At 48.6% G+C, this 17,368-nt stretch overlaps 1 protein-coding gene and 1 long non-coding RNA gene across 2 annotated transcripts; both read right to left on the reverse strand.

The window, feature by feature from the left end:
• Positions 1-409: 409 nt before the first annotated feature.
• On the reverse strand, positions 410-4,406 carry LOC103643472 (protein unc-13 homolog). The gene is made up of 5 exons (XM_008666667.3): positions 3,606-4,406; positions 2,667-3,533; positions 2,127-2,591; positions 1,842-2,028; positions 410-1,746 (listed from the first exon to the last, which is right to left on the reverse strand). Exons 1-5 carry the CDS (start codon positions 4,305-4,307, stop codon positions 824-826), a joined length of 3,144 nt encoding a protein of 1,047 aa, XP_008664889.2. The 5' UTR covers positions 4,308-4,406; the 3' UTR covers positions 410-823.
• Positions 4,407-6,819: 2,413 nt separating this feature from the next.
• Positions 6,820-7,376, reverse strand: LOC103643473 (uncharacterized). The gene is made up of 3 exons (XR_561032.3): positions 7,327-7,376; positions 7,086-7,160; positions 6,820-6,912 (listed from the first exon to the last, which is right to left on the reverse strand). It is a non-coding gene; the product is annotated as an uncharacterized lncRNA (long non-coding RNA).
• Positions 7,377-17,368: the final 9,992 nt, after the last annotated feature.

The following is a 17,368-nucleotide window of genomic DNA, read 5'->3' on the forward strand; positions in this document are numbered from 1 at the left end:
AGTGAGGAGGGGTGACGGAGAAAACCCTTAGGTTTTGTTTGGGTACTCTTGTATTTACTCCAATCAACATGTGTTGAGGTGGATTAAAGTGTAAATTAGTTTAAGTTACACTTCAATCTACCTCAATATACGTGGATTAAAGTTAGTAATAGTACCCAAAGTAGCCCTTAGGAGTAGAGATTTAGAAGCGAATGGGCTGATGGGCCTTTGTATTTCTGGGCCACCCAAACTTAGTCCAGCATTTACGGCCTATTGAGGGCCTTTATTGTTCATGTTCCGTTTGCATTTCCCCCGTACGTTTATGTATTTTGGAGTTTCGAAGGGCTCTTCACAACTTGCGTGGAGCGGCCAGCGTTCAAGCAAAATCACACGAGTTCATTTCGGAGGATGATCGATCCGTTTCCGGTGATTGAACTGCAAACCTCCTCTCATTGTGCCTGCCTTCCCTTTCAGAAAAAAAATTGTTTACATCCGAAATGCAAAGAAACTCTTTTATACCTCTCACATCCACCCGGTCTATATAAATAGAAAAAACAAATTACTAAATAATTAAGTTATAAATTTTGATCTGTTTTTGTTTTTATGGTCATCCAAGTGGTGGATGTGATGAACTATAAAAGAGGTCATTTGTATTCGAGATATATAGAATTTCTTCCCCTTTCCCTTTCTCTCCCCTGTAATGCGAGCGAGCGACACAGCTTGCGAGCAATTTTCAGCGAGAAAAATGCGAAACACCACGCACATCATTTCATCAATCGGGCCGCGGGGCGCGGGACGCGTAAGGATCTTTCGTGCTCCTTCAAGTCAAGCTATGGCCGTGGCCTCACCGCCTCCTGGCCAGCTGGAACGTGCGCTTCAAGAACTGGTTGGCGGCCTCGTCGTCGCGGTGGCACAGCACCCGGAGGATGGTGTTCGGGTCGGCGGGGTCCCACCTCCGCGTCGTGGGCGGCAGCGGCGTGCACCCGCCTGCGCCGGCGCGGCCGTCCTCGCTGATGGAGTCGCACGTGGCGACGCTGAACGCGTCGATGAGGTAGTCCGTGGAGCGTGCCATGAGCTCCACGACGGCCTCGGCCGTCTCTGCCTCCCGCGCCACCACGTCCTCGGGGACCAGCCCTTCCCCGCACGTGGAGAAGGCGCGCCTCAGGCTCCGGAAGTCCTCCTCCACCGTGGCGTGGTCGGCGCGCACGAAGCTCCGCTCGTTGCCGCCCGCCAGGAGCACCATCAGGAACGCCTCGAAGGAGGCGCGCATCACCTCCCGCACCGCCACGGGCTGCGCGCGGTCCGCGAGCACGGACACCAGGAACGACAGGTTCTGCTTCAGCAGGCGGAGCGCGGGGCGGATGCGGGCGTCCGCCACGCTGCGGGCGTACAGGCCCTGGTACAAGGAGTGGCGCGAGTCCAGGAAGATGAGGCGGTGCGCGGCGACCTCGGCGACGGCCGAGATCGACGACTGCGCCGCGGCGCGTGCGCGGTCCAGGTGAGAGGTCGAGGACGACAGCGAGCTGTCGAGGGCCTCCAGGTGGGTCAGCACGTAGTGGAGCGTGTTGAGGCGGACGTAGAGCCGCTGCGTGCCCCGGCTGATGGACGGCCGCGGGACGTGGTGCGAACCGCCGCCGCCGCGCGGGGTGGCATCCGGCGGCGCCTGGCACGTCGGCAGCGCCGCCTTCTTCCACAGTCGGAAGAAGCCCGAGTCTTGGTTGCACCTCGTCAGCGGCGGCAGCGGAGGGAGGTAGTTCTGTTTCGAACCTGCTCGTCGTACTCGTGCCATCATCAACCATGTTTCACATGTACTACTAGCCATGAAAACAAACTTGTGTGCACGCAGCACAAGATGAGCTTACCGCAAGACGCCACAAAGAAGATGTACTCCTGGAAGATCGACTCCAGGCCGTCGACGAGATCTTGAACCACCTCGTCTTTCGCACTCGCTGGGATCTCGGAGAACTCATCGATGGTCAACCTAGCCAGCTTCATCAGCTCCATGGCCGACCCGGCGAACGGTTCCTCCTTGGACTTGGGTATCCAGCTCTAGAAAACACGCAGAGACCAGTACCAGGCACGGGTCAGTAAGTTTGTCGATGGGACTTCCAGCTCTGCCGTACGTCCAAGCGTGCGTGCGTGCGTACCTCAGTGTCTCTGGCTCGGAGGAGGCAGTCCCTGCCAAGCCCAAGCTTGTCGTCCATCCAGGCCTTGAGCAGTCCCATCACGACGGACTCCACCTCGAAGGGCTCCATGTCGCCCACGATACCCTTGGCCCGGCCGTCGGCGCAGTCCGCCGCGTCCTCGGCCGTCATCTGCGCCAGTGCCTTCTCCAGCCTGCTTGCCGAGTGGAGCACGCGGACGAGCTCCTCGGTGAGGATGGTCACCTTGGCCAGGTACTGCCTCAGCACGACGCCGAAGCAGCCGTGCAGGGTGACCGCGGCCACCGCGACCGGCGCGGGGTGCCACCGCCTCAGCACCGGGCTGAAGTTCCTGCGCTCGAACAAGGCCAGGTGCTCCGTGTCCCTGGCGAGCTGAATCAGGACGGAGCCAGGGTCGCTGTCGCGGTCGATGATCACGCTGTCAACCTCGCCGAGTCCATTCTCAAGTATCTGCAACCAGATGAATGGCCATGCATGATGATGAACACATGAATACTCTGTATTATCTTAATCCAACGAGCTTACGTTGGTGAAGGCGCTCTTCATCGAACACCTGACGTAATAATCGACGCGGTCTACAGCAAAGTTCCCGTCGCTGGCGCCTTCCCGGTCAGCGACGATCTTGCCCGCGGCGAGCGCCAGAGACAGCAGGATCTCCATGCCTTCCGTAGCAGCGCCACCGATGTCCTTCTCGAAGCTGTCGTGGTAGTCCAGAAGGCGCTTCTCCGACCACTCCTGCATCCCACCGAGAGCGCTCAGGAGAACCTTGACGTACATCGGGTCACGGCTCCCGTGCTTGGTGTCGGCTGCCACGTCAACGAGTATGGCGAGCGCCGCAGCGGCGAGGTCCGGCTCGACCTGGCCCGTGATCACGTACTGCTGGAAGAAGACCCACGACAAGCACACGCTGTGCAGCATCCTGTTGATGCCGAGCGTCGGCCACGTCTTCTTGATGAGCTCCAGGAGCTCGTCAACCTCGTCGAGCACGACGGTGCTCTCCCTCAGATCAAAGATGGCCTGGAGGAGGGAGCAGTAGAGGAGCACGTTGAGCGGGTACCCGTCGGCCCAGTGGCACGCTTCTACAGCGGCACCGGTGGTGCCAGAGCGCCACGAGAGCGCGTGCACGGCGTTGCTTAGGGCGCGCATGACGTCGGAGTTCTTGCTGGTGTCGATGGCGCGGATCTCTGTTGCGCGCATGACCTCGCGGAACCGGAGCACGGCGGAGTGGAGGCGGTCGAGGGGGAGGGAGGGGTGCAGGATAAGTCCGGCCTCCAGGAGCTTGATCTGCCGGAACTGCCATTGGTGGTACTCCTCGGTGTCGCCGAACTCTGCGGGCTTGAGCTGCCGGAGGAGTTCCAGAGGGAGAACGATCGTCTCCGCCCTCCTGCCCACCTGTGCAAACCAGACTCTGTCATTTCTCAAGGAAAAGATGTAGATGAGGACTGTCATAGGCGCCCCGCCGACCTGACCGACGACGGTGCGCATGAGGGTGCGGCGCAGACGCGCGTCAGTCTGGTCGGTGAGCCGCATCTGTTGCCGCATGATCTCCGCCGACGTCATCGGCCGCCGCACGCGGCCAGGGGACGCCGGCCCCGACGTCTGGCTCAGTGTGCGGGTCATCATCGGCGACAGCCGCCTCGGCCTGAGTCCGAGGGCCTTCTTGACTCGGCTGCCCATGACGCCGCCCCCAGTGCCACACCTCGCGCCAGCGCCGGCAACGGGCGACGACACCTCCCCTTCCGCCGCGCCGCCCCTGCTAGGTGCCGCCGGGCCGGACGAGCGGCAGGACATGAAGAAGATCTCGTACGCGGTCTCGCGGAGCTCAACGGGACCGAGTGCATCGACGCGGCCGAATGGGCAGTCGAGGCCGGCCGCAGCAAAGTCGAGCTCGGTGATGTCGGACCGCGTCGCCGTGGAGCTCGCGGAGGCGGAGCGCGAGCGGTAGTGGCCCCCCATCTCGTCCCGGCACGGCCCCCCAACCACCGAGAGAGACAGACGGGGCTCCCGCGCGATCGGTAGTTTGGGAGGAGACGCGCGAGGACTAGGGGAGAAATGATCAAGAATTGTAAGGGCAGAGACGAAGACGACCGGTGCATGGCCGAGGTTCCTCGCCGAGGTTGCAGGGTAACCATTGGGTGGGTGGGTTGGACTCCGCGAGAATGTCATCCACCTGCATGCTTCGCTAAGTCTAATTTTAGTTTCTTTAGACGACCGTTATTTTTATATATTTTATATTTCATTTGATGCAACTTATATAGACATAATCTATAACTTTTACCTTGGAAATAAAATGTGTTGGATATTAGTGCGCTCTAACGTGTCACACCATGTCGGCAACCAGTTTAACTAAACCTGGTTTTGATGGGTCCAGCAAAAATTACATCACCTTTTTTTTAGAGTTCAGAACAACATGTCACGTTTAAGGTTTAAGGACCATTGATGTATTAGTCCTTGTTAAAAGACACACGAAATTGCTCGCTTCCCCGCGTTTCACGGAACCTTTTGGTCTCTCGCGCTGCGCTGCCCATGCTCGCGTACACAGCAGGTCAACAGAAAACTCTCTCACGGAACCTTCTGGTCACGCTGCGCTGCCCATGCTCTACACAGGAGCAGTCAACAGAACACAGAAGACTAGCTCGCGTCCGCAGATGGCTCTCTCGCGTCCGCGGCTCCCTTCCCGAGCTCCGCGCTGCGGCTTCCTGTGTGCTGCGGCGAGCGTGGCGGCCGTCTATGGAGGGGACGGCTCCGTTGGTCGTCAGCACCGCCAGCTAGAGATGGCAACGGGTACAAACCCGCTGGGTTTTGTCGTCCCAAACCTGTACCCGTGAAAAATATCTATGCCCATTAAAAAACCCGTACCCATGACGGATTTGAGATTTTGCCCAATCCCGTACCCATCGGGTTAGCGGGTACCCATGGGTTACCCGCGGGTTTCATCTCAAATATACTTGTTCTTCTCATAATCAATAAGTATCGTAATGATTAATGAGATCATGACCCAAAATCTATGTAATGAACAATGAGTTCATGATTTGGTATAAAAATTATTAGTAGAGAGAATGAAATACAAATAATAAGTTGTATAATTAAGTGACCTTGCACTAAGTTATCCATCCACCACATATATAACGCTAGTAAAAACTATAATAGCAAGCAAGCAACACTCTCACTGACTATTGATACATTCACCAATTGATAAAAAATATGAAGTAAATAAGGAATAACAATTTTGTTGGTCGTTTATAAAATAAAATGACAATATGCACTAGGTTTGGTCGGGTTTAAAAAACCCACGGGTTCACGGGTTTGGGTACTATAGGAACAAACCCATACCCATAAACCCGCTGGGTATAGATTTATGCCCATTAACAAACCCATGGGTATGAAAATTGACCCAAACCCGTACCCTAATAGAGTAAAAACCCATCGGGTTTCGGGTTTCGGGTACCCATTGCCATCTCTACCGCCAGCCACGACCCGACGCTGTTCTCCACGCGCAGAGGTTCTCGATCCGACGGCGGGGCTCTCAAGGATGCCCGGGCCGCTCGCCGAGCCGTTGCAGTTGGCGGACCTGGGGGCCTCCGCCTGGATCTGCGTTGGTACGGCTCGGGCGGGGCCAGCGCGTCCGTGGCGGCCCGCCGTCGCGACCGGCGCGTCCGTGCCTGCCGGCGCTTCGCCGTTTATCCCGGTGACTTCATCTCCTCAGTTCTCGTCTGTATAGCTCGGCATCCGACATACACTGTTGTCGTCCGGTGCCCGTGCCCATACCGGCATGTGAGGATTGTTCACCGGATTCCAAAATCCGATAAATCCGCGCTTTGCCGTGCCTCTAGCCGTGCTCCGTGTCTGTCACCTCACGAGTGCTTTCTCAACAGCGCCGACCCACTGTTTATTCGTACTTCTTCGAACAGCGTCGGTCTACTGTGGTCCTGTCCTTCCACCGCAGCGCCCATGCCACTGCTTTCTCCCAATCCCCCTATATGAAGTCCCTCTGCTGTTGTCTTCCTTTTTTCCCCTAACTGGCAGTCGCTCCTTTCTTCTCGTCGACTCCGTCGTCGTCGTCTGTTTCTTTTCTGCGGATCCCTATTGCTTTTGTTTCGATTCCTTTTCGTCTCTGCACCGGATTCTTGTGCATTTGATTCATCTGCTATTTCATCTGTTGTAGATCTGCCACGTTGGAGACCTGGCCAACACGCGCACGTCCTGAAATCGTTCAGTCCGTCCCTTCTTCAGCGATTTGAGGTAATCCTTGGTTCCACCGTTCCTCGCTTTTTTATGTTGCTTTGGTTTTTTGGTTCATTGCAGTTTCTTGGTTGATTGTGTTCGCCATGTTTTCACGCTCCTTCCTGTGCCCCTTACACGCGTAGAATTTTTTCCCTGCCTAGGAGGTAAAGAACGATGCCCAGATAAGATATGATGAGACAACAACTAGAAAAGTAATAAAGATCTGGCTGATCTTTGGAACCTGATATGGCGATGTTCCGCTTACAGTCTATGTGTTACATGGTTTCCGTTAGTAATTTGGTGTAGACTGTAGAGTAGAACGTTTGCTGCCTAATCATTTTGTGTATGGTTTGCTTCCTAATCTTAGCTGAACTGAAATGTGTTGCTTCAAAGTGTCCCCATACTTGCAAACTCATTTTTATTTTACCCTTTTAATTTATGGTTTCCAATTTATGACGTGACCCCATACTAGCTCGAGGTTACATTCTTACCTTCTTAGCGGATTTCCATCCAGTTTCAACACTTGCAGGTTAGCTTCAAGCAATCCCTGCAGAGAAAAGCAACCATAAATAGAAGATCATGTTAGATTGAGATACATGCGTAGAATACAACTCGTGGACAGGAAGAGTTGTCCACAACATTTATATTATAGTGTGCTGAAATAGATACTAGGAAGATACAAGAAATGAAGTACTAAAAATTGGAAGGAAAAAAACATACCAGCTCCGCTGGGAGTGCTGTTATATTGTTGTCAGACAGATCAAGCTCAATGAGTGCAGTGAAATTCTTGATGCCCTGTTTTATGTGCAGTTCAATCAGTATATGCAGAAATCACAATAGGACCACTATCAGCTGGTTACCAATTTGTATAAATTTTGGTCTTCAAAACATGTCAGGAAATCAAAAGGAAAATTTATTAAAACTAGCAAACTCCAGCCCTCGCTTGCCAAGAAATCCTTACCTCCGGCACAGTTGTAGGGTGATTCTGACTCAGGTCAAGAATCCTAAGCAGTTTTACCCTATACCTGCATTTTTTGTTATATGGAAAACTTACACAGCTAGCTTTGTTTTAGGTTCCATATCTTCCTATGTGAAAGGCTGTACCAGGAAATACACATAAATAATGTCATACATTAATAGTGGTGTCTACAGATTGGTTGATTGTGGAGCACTTGTGCACCTATTTTTGATTTAGGGCCCATAGCTTACTCTCTGAAAAATTGGATCTGCCCATGTAAACCTTTGAGAACCCTTAGATGTCACTGAAACTAGATGCTCCTCTGCCTTGAATCCTCATTCTTGTTTAGCCTTTATATGCTTCTAACTTTCCAAAATAGGTAACAACAGCGCGTTAGAATAAATAGGCTACCTTTGGTTACCAGCAAAGAAAACTATCTTTTGGTATGCGGTATTTTCTTATCGGTTCCATTCCTTCCCATCAAACACGTTGTAGTACCAGTACAATCAGATGGGGTGTATACTCAGGTGGCACTTCCTTAGCTGTGACTATATGGCTAATCGATCCCTTGAAACTAGAATTTTTTGTGGAGAAACAGATTTGACAAACAGGAAACGTTGCCTCTATTACATGCGTAGTTATGTTACACATGTAGGAAATGATTGTCTTCAGACTGGACCTCATTTGACAAATTGGAAACGTTACACTCCTTCATTGTGCTCATTACGGATCTCCCTTCTATTACATGCGTACTTGGTTTATGTATCTGTCACCTCTGTAGCAGTGAAGCAGTTCGTCTTTTCTATGTGGTTCGCGTAGCGCAGTGCGCGGTGAACAATTAGTCATATATGCTGTTGCGTGCTTACTGCTTTCTCATTGGTTCTATTGCCGTGCTTGCTGCCTCCTTTCTCGTGGAGATGTGGCAGTAGTATCTTCCCTTCCATACGACCCTATTAGTTTGGCGTTTCTGTTGTTGTGTGTGTTGCCGCTAATAGATGCGGGTACATGTGAGAACATGGCGTGTTGCCGTCGAGACCCCGTTACCCAACGTCCTGCGATTTCGCAAAGTCTGTACTGATATTATACGTTCTTTGGGTTGAATATGGCCTTAGTTTAAGCCAATCTGTCTCTTTCCCTCTCGCATAGCCAACGAAACATTCATTGTGTATTTGAACAGCTACTATCGAACACATGAACACAATTGATCAGCCATCCTCTTCGACGCCGGCACATGCGACACGTTATGCAATTCCATTCCACTCTCAGCGGGTACCTCGAAAGCGGCCAGGTTAGTGGCTCTCGAGCTTTTGCTGCTGCCTTTATCTACTCCATCTCTATGCGCATACTAAGACGTGTGCGCACACCGGGTGCAGGCGACAAATCCTTACTCGACTTTCCTGCGACGGTTGCCACCGCTAACAGACAACATCGCATACAGAAGATGCGTCATACACTTGCGTCTGCTGAACAAGGTGCCAACAACGGATGTCCCCTACCGCCTGCCTTTTTAAAAAACATCTTTAGGTTTCATATGTGATGGGCGTTAAAAAATCCTATGAATTTATGCCCGACTTGCTGCTTATAGTTAGCACGGATGCAGCCTCACCGCCTCTTGAACGATCATATGTCGAGTTGCTTAAAGGTGCTTATGTTCCACCTACCTACATTATTTTATCTACGTATTCCTAAAGTAATCCATGCAGCCTGGAACCATCTTTGCGTGTAGAGACCTACAAAGATCGCTCATACTATGGTGGCCCATCAGACGAGTGCCCACATTGTGGCGCAGTTTTCTGGTTTCAGGAACGGGTCAAAAGCGTGTCTGCTGTTGCGCAGCGCAGGCTTGTGTACAACCTTTGTTGCAGAGGAGGTAAGATTGTTTTGGAGCCTTACAAATGTCCACCGGCTCCCTTATGTGACCTACTGCGATTCGACGGTGATAATCGTGCCAGAAGGTTCCTTAGGCAAATTCGCTCATACAATTCCCTTTTCGCGTTTACCTCACTGGGTGCCGTAGTTGATAGATCGATAAATAACGGTACAACACCTTATGTTTTCAAAATCAATGGTGTCGTACACCATCGCATTGGCTCGCTACTACCCAGTCATGGATTACGACCACAGTTTGCGCAGCTTTACATATATGACACTGAACACGAGATGCAAAATAGGTTGGGCATGTTCGAGAGTGAGGCTGACGTCCATGATCGTCCAGACCCAGAGGTGGCCCGTTTATTGCTTAACATGCTAGATGAGCATAACAAGCTGGTCGCGGCATTTCGCTTTGCTAAAGAACGTTTAGACGAAGAAGGGAACCAAAAGGTGACGTTGCGATTGTTAGGCTGTAACACACGACATGACGCACAGTACAACTTACCAGCCAATGGTGAGCTTGCTGCTGTAATAGTGGGCGATTGCTCATCTTCACAGTACAAGTACGATGTCCTCGTGCAGGCTAGAGAGGGTGGCCTCAAACATGTTTCGTGCTTGCACCCGTCCTACATGGCCTTGCAGTACCCGCTTCTTTTCCCTTACGGTGATCGTGGATACCACCTTGGAATAAAATATTCTGACGTGGGAGGAGGCGATGCCTCATGCCGCAAGTATGTTACAATGCTTGAATTTGTTAGGCATCGTTCCCATTACAGGCTCAACGAACCGAACCCATTAGCGGTTGATGCATATTACGGCAGGCTGAGCAACCAGCTAGCGGTTGATGCATATTCTACGATCGAAGCGTCTCGATTGCAATTCATAGCGGATCACCAAAAGGAATTGCGTTGTGAATCCGTTCAGGGGATAACCGACGCCATTGGCAGGGGTCTCACCAGTGCAGATTCAGTTGGTGGAAGGGTAATTGTGCCTGCGTCTTTTACGGGCGGTCGAAGGTACCATGTAATGAACTACCAGGACGCGATGGCCATCTGTAGAGTATACGGCCCACCAGATCTCTTTGTCACGTTCACATGCAACCCTAAATGGAAGGAGATAGTCGATGCGCTGCGCTTCGAGCCTGGTCAGCAGCCATGCGATCGTTCTGATATCGTTGTAAGGGTCTTCCATATGAAGGTCGATGAATTCATAGCAGACATTAGAGAAAATAAAGTTTTTGGTCCTATACGTGCTGGTGAGCTTCATCTTAACTTGTCGCGTTGGGTGGTTCCTTAATATTTATTTGCATGCTCTCATATATAGTCTGAACTATGCAGTGATTTACACCGTAGAATTCCAAAAAAGGGGACTACCGCACATACACTGCCTTCTATGGTTACTTGGTGGTCATTCGGAGACCGACGCATGTGCCATCGATGCTTTTATATGTGCTGAGATACCTGACATTGCCATTGATCCCTTGGGCTATGCTCTGGTTGATGAATTCATGATACATGGTCCGTGCGGTGATTACAACAAGCGGTGTCCGTGCATGAAAAATGATAGATGCTCTAAAAAATTCCCTAAGACGTACCAAGAAGAGACTGTCATCGATGCTTTTGGCTATACCCTTTATAGAAGACGAAACAATGGTCGGTTCGTAGTAAAAGGTGGAGTCAAATTGGACAGTAGGAGCGTGGTGCCATACAATATCCAGTTGCTCAAAAAATACAACGCACATATTAATGTCGAGTGGTGCAACAAAACACACATGATCAAGTACTTGTTTAAATATGTTACGAAGGGAAGTGATCGAGCTAGGATATATTTTGAGTTGACTGCGAACACAAGTAATGCATCTCCAGGTCCTCAAATAGCCCCACCAAATGAGATCCGCGAATACATTGATGCCAGATACCTATCAACATGTGAGGCTCTATGGCGAATCTTTGAGTTCGACATTCACTTTAGAGTACCTTCTGTGGAACGCCTGGCGGTACACTTACCTGCAAAAAACATTGTACGATATGAGCCAGGGGCAGACCTACAAACGTTGCTTTTAAGCCGTGCAGCGAAGAAGACAATGTTAACTGAATGGTTTGAAACAAACTCGAAATACAGTGATGCGCGTCACCTGCCTTATTGTGATTTCCCAAAAGAGTGGTCGTGGGACTCTTCTGTTAGATGTTGGCGTAGAAGGAGGTCGTCGTCTACCAAGATTGGACGCATGTACTACGTGCACCCAACAGCTGGGGAGCTATACTATCTACGCGTGCTCTTGATGTTTGTTTCTGGCGCAACGAGCTTCGTTGATATAAGGACCTTCCAAAATACTGTGTACGAAACGTTTAGAGAGGCGTGCGAAGCCCGTGGTTTGCTCGAAGGTGACAACGAGTGGAACCTTCTATTTGATGAGGCAATAGTCTCTGCGTCGGCGTCTCAGCTTCATCAGCTGTTCGTTACTATTGTCGTTCATTGTCCTGTTTGCAATATTCGTGCTTTGTTCGATAAATATTGGATCTACTTTACCGATGACATACATCGTGGACTTAAAGAAGCCCTTGGCAACCCACACTACACAGCTCCACATGAACAACTCCTCATGTTGCTTTCGAGGAAACTAGCAGACACGTTTGCTAACAGTGGTGCCAACATAGCTGATTATGAGCTGCCGATCTTACCGGCCCGTGGTGATGAAGTGTTTGGCAACCGACTGATAGACGACGAACTAAGCCCTGGACCATTACTATTGTGTGACCATGCTGCCACTGCTGCTGTCTCACAGCTAAATGCTGACCAACGATTCATTTTTGAAATGCTTATTGAATCTGCGCTCTCCTGCTCGCCAGGCCTATTTTTTGTATGTGGACATGGTGGGACGGGTAAGACTTTCTTGTGGAACGCTATACTCACGCATTTGAGGTCCCGACAAAAAATAGTGCTTGTTGTGGCGTCCTCTGGTGTGGCTTCGCTGCTATTACCAAAAGGACGTACTGCTCATTCACGTTTCAAAATACCCTTTGATCTAGATGAGAGTAGTGTTTGTGGTGTCAAGAGAGGTACCATGCTATCTGAACTTATACAACGGACTTCTCTTGTCATATGGGATGAGGCGCCGATGACCCATAGGCATTGCTTTGAGGCTCTAGATAGGACTATGCGTGATATTCTATCGGAACATAAAGCAGAAAATGCGAACATACCATTTGGTGGCAAACCTATTGTCCTTGGAGGAGACTTTCGTCAAATTTTACCCGTTGTGCGCAAAGGCTCACGAGCTGCCATAGTGAACGCATCAATTACAAGCTCACCACTGTGGCAACATGCAACTGTTTTGAAACTACGAAGAAATATGAGGCTCTCCAACCCTTCTTTACATGGGAAGGAACCTGCAAACATGGAACAATTTAGCAAATGGGTCTTAGATATCGGCGATGGTGCTCTGCCGGCCGTGACAAGAGGAGACGAGTCCGAACCTACATGGGTTACGATTCCTGAAGATTTGTTGATACACACCGATGGTGATGCAGTTGCGTCCCTCATATCCGAGGTCTACCCAAATTTGTTAGACAAATATATGGACCCTACATACTTATCTACACGCGCCATTGTATGTCCTAATAACCTTACAGCTGATAAAATAAACGACTACATTGTCTCAATGCTCCCTGGACATGGTGTAGAATGCCTTAGCTGCGACACAATCTCAAAGTCATCTGAACGCATACCTGATTTTGACATGCTATATCCTACTGAATTCCTAAACTCTATTAATGCGACAAATTTCCCCTGCCACAAACTCGTGCTAAAAAGAGGTGTAACAGTGATGCTGCTACGTAACTTGAACCAGACCGCATGACTTTGTAATGGAACAAGGATGCTTGTAACTGAGATCGGCCATCGTGTTCTTAGATGCATGGTGTTAACGCCCTCCGGAGTCGGTGAAGAGGTTTTCATACCAAGGATTGCGCTTAACACTACTGACGTCAAATGGCCCTTCACGCTGCAAAGAAGACAATTTCCAATACGAATATGCTATGCCATGACGATTAACAAAAGCCAGGGTCAGACCCTCTCAACGGTTGGCCTATACCTCGACAAACCTGTGTTTACGCATGGCCAGCTTTACGTCGCTGTTTCAAGGGTTACATCTAGAAGTGGTCTTAGAATTTTGATTGAAAATCCTGATGGTTCCTGCGGATCGCAGACTCGAAATGTTGTTTACCGGGAAGTGTTGCAGGCCGTAGATGCGGTCCCCCATCCGACTTCTTAGTTCATGATCGACTCAGACTTGTACATAAGCTATGTGTAAAATAAAAGACTTATACCAGCAACGTGTTTAATTTTAATACCTACTCCACTATGCAACTATTTCCTCATCAAAAGAATTTTTCGTCTCCTGTACCGTTCATCTAGCAACCTGCTGGCATTAAAACACTATACGTGGTAGGTTTTCGAAGGGAAACAGCTATGTCTACATACTCCAATAAATCTTGTCATCTAACATCTGTGGTAGATGCCTACTAAATGATGTTACACTAACTTTAACTGGCATGTTTCTCCTATCCTAAATAGTTTTTTGGTAAACATACTGCCCTTATCAGCATTAGGTGTAACGTTTATTGTTTTATGGTGGTTGCTTTTTTTGCTGGAAATGACTGACCTCTACTTCATTACTACAGATGGGGGACATACTCATTCCTAGCCTTATGGTTGGAGACTGCTCTCACAGCTTGTGTGTGCGTGTCTCTAGACTTTGGGAGTTCCTTCATCCTCAGGATGACAGTAGGCTCCTGCATACTGATCTTGTTTTGCTTGATGAAGAGGTAGATGCAACCTTAAACTGGTCTAATACTTGCACATGCATAGTAACCATCAGCTCATAGAACATGATATACAATATTCCATGCAGTTCTTGCGTGTTGTTTAAAATGCTACCTCCTTTTGCAGGGAAACAGCATACATGCCCAGATCTATCCTCTGTTATGCCAACAGTTTAGTGCTCTGCTTGATGAGGGAGGGGTATACAACTTGAAGTATTTCTTAGTCAGGAAAGCTAACAGATTCTACAAACCGGTAGAAAACTGCAGCATGATCAGCTTTACAAAGTGGACTACAGTTGAAGTTGTCCTCCAGATCCCCCCTGCTTTTCCAGTTTGCACTTATAACCTCACTCCCATAGAACAGCTCCAGCCGCGCGTGGACTACAAGGAATATTTCACTGGTAACCTTCTAGGCATAGTGGTTTACATGTTACAAGTAACATAAATACAGTACTAATGCCCTCGCCATCTCTATGGTAGATGTGCTCGGTGTTGTCAGTGTGATCTCCCATGTTTCATCGCTACGCACAAGGGGACGACAGGCTGAAGTTATGAAGAGAAAAGTCACTATAAGCAATGCAAGGTATCCTATGCGTTTCTGTCCTGCTATACATTCCTTTTGGTTGCCACATATGTGTATGTAGTCCAGTTTTTTTGCCATAACATAGCAAGGGACCTGTGAACAGCCTGCAACCTGAACCACGTATTACCATCCGTGTGGGGGCTACCACTTTTTATTCTCTACGTTAGCAAAATTATCCATACGCTCAAGGAAATAGATAAAAGGAAAATGCATCGAGACACTAGGAACGTCATTAGATCACGCGGGGGTCAATTTGCGTCCAAAAACTTAGCAGGACTATATTGACAACTCATGCAGGGTTATGCTGCAAACAAGTTGGCCATAGTGGGAAATAAAATGCCATCTTCCTTGCAAAGCAAAACTGGTTCTAAACTACCTATGTCTCCAACCGACCGTACTTCATTGCAATGTACCTTAGAAGAGACCCTTCTTCCTGCTCAGTCAATCCTTCATGCCTAATATTATCCATTGCCTGGACAGACTTTCTTTTGCTACATGGGCCTACCATGCACACTTTGCTCATATAGAAGATTACTAAACAACTTGAGCTGCCATCGAGCATTTAAACAAGCAGCTATTTTGAAGCCTAACATTTAGTGTTCTACGTACCTCGCACGTAATTTGCAATATGAGATAGCACTCTAGATATACAGTTTATGACTTTTGTTTCTCTGCGATGTCCACACCTAACACGATACGCTGAGCAATTTATTTGTACATTTACTGTCCTGCACTCCAACAGGGATGCTGGCCCGACTGTTGATGTCGTACTTTGGGGCGAGCGGGCCACATCTTTCCCAGCTGAACAGGTGCACAGGGACAGTGACTCCTCGCCACAGATCATTATATTTGTTGGCACTCTCGTGAGGAGTTACGCTGGTAAGTCTGCCACAACCGTTTGGTTGCTCAGCTAAAATACATGGGCGTCTGAAAGGTTCCATTGTTTTTTAGATAATGTGTCTTTATCGGGTGGATCATCATGCAAGTGGTACATAAATGCACCGGTCCCAGAAGTAAACGCTCTCAGAGCTAGGTACCTTACTCATTCTAGGTTTACATACATACAGTTTTTTGTCATCTTTCTCACCAAGTCTGATTACTGTCATTCTTAAACTGACATGGATAAACAGTACTGAACCAAACCACCGCCCGGTCATTTGGGATCAGGGAAAAGTGGGTGCTGAACGTACAATAGTCGCAGTCCCTGAACACAAGAAACTCAAGGATATTAAGTACCTCCATCCTTTTGAAAATAAGGTCCCGCTACTCGGCTAAACCTTTCAGTCCTAAGATTTATTGCGGGTTCAAAGCTGTTTACTTCAATTACATTGTTTACAGAAGAAGGAATGGCTTGTCATAGTAAAGGTGCTCAAGATTGATAGCTCGTGGTGGTACAACGCATGCAAAAAATGCCTTCGGACAACCAAACCACACGGTGACACATACAGGTGCACCAATAATTCCTGTGACAACATCGGATCGCCTACCCCAAGGTCAGCTCTTACATGTCTCTCCCTGTTTTTGTTAAGGTCCTGCTAGACACCTTCTGTTTTAATCTAAATATGTTGACTCATACATGTTCTAGGTTAAACACACTATAAGCATGATAGACACGTACCAACTCTACCCCTTTCAGTTGCATATTGCAATTTGCAAGGAAATAATGAAAAAGAAGAAAAAAACACCGTACACATTTCCTGTCTGTCTTTGATTCTTGCACCCATCAGTTTTGACAATGCAAAGATTCATACATACCCAGCTGATGTTAGGAATGTAAATATGCCCTAGAAATTTGTTTGAGGTATGCGCAACATTGAGACATGGCAAACATCCCAGTGCATGGCTTGCTTACCAATCAAGTAAATAGTAGATATGTCTGCTTGAGTTGCAGCTACTGCCACAAGGGTTGCTATGATGGAGGCTGCCCAGTATATGGCCTCTGCAGTTAGAGTATCTCGACTTTAGTGTAGTTTAGTGCGCAACGTATTAACATACCATAGCAATGGTCAGATAAGCCTATGTCAGTTTGTGCATAGTGTGCTTGTTTTTGTGATATAGCTCAAAGAAAACTTGTGAAAGCAAACTATGGCAACTAGAGGAGATATTTAGTGTCTGAGCCAAAATTTAGATCTAAATTGAACTAAGTCTTTCACTGTCTATAGATTCCATGTTTAGTGATGCCTACCAATCAAACCACTCTGTGCAGGTACAAGATACGCCTCACCGCTGAAGACGACACTGACACCGCCGAGTTTATCTTCTTTGGCCGGATGGCACATCGCCTCATTAAAAAAAATGTGGACACCCTCATATCAACTAATCCACCTGGTTTCATTCCAAGTGAAATTACAAACCTACTAGAAAAGTCTTTCGAGTGGAATGTTAGCTTCACCGAAAGCACAATTATTTATAGCAGTGTTTCCTTCCAAGTGAATGCTATAAATGCAGAAATGGATGGTGGCAGCACACTTCCAGCTACACCGCCCTCACAGCCATCATCCACCATACTATCTCAAGGTAAAGCTTATCGTATTTGTTTAGTCGAGCTATGTACATTAGTTTCTGCCAAGTTAGGAATGAAAATTATGGTTCCTTTTCTCTGCTTGTTTATTTGATGTTCCATTCCGTTCTACCTGTGTATGGTGGGTCACCTAGGTCTAAAATGAAACAGACTACAACATCTGTCCAACAGACACAAACTGTAGAATGCTCACCTAAAACTAACATGGTTGAAACTCAAATTGTCAAATTGGGCATTATTAGTACA

The sequence above is a fragment of the Zea mays genome, chromosome 1 (assembly GCF_902167145.1).
Source record: "Zea mays cultivar B73 chromosome 1, Zm-B73-REFERENCE-NAM-5.0, whole genome shotgun sequence".
In the NCBI taxonomy this organism is placed as follows: Eukaryota; Viridiplantae; Streptophyta; class Magnoliopsida; order Poales; family Poaceae; genus Zea; species Zea mays.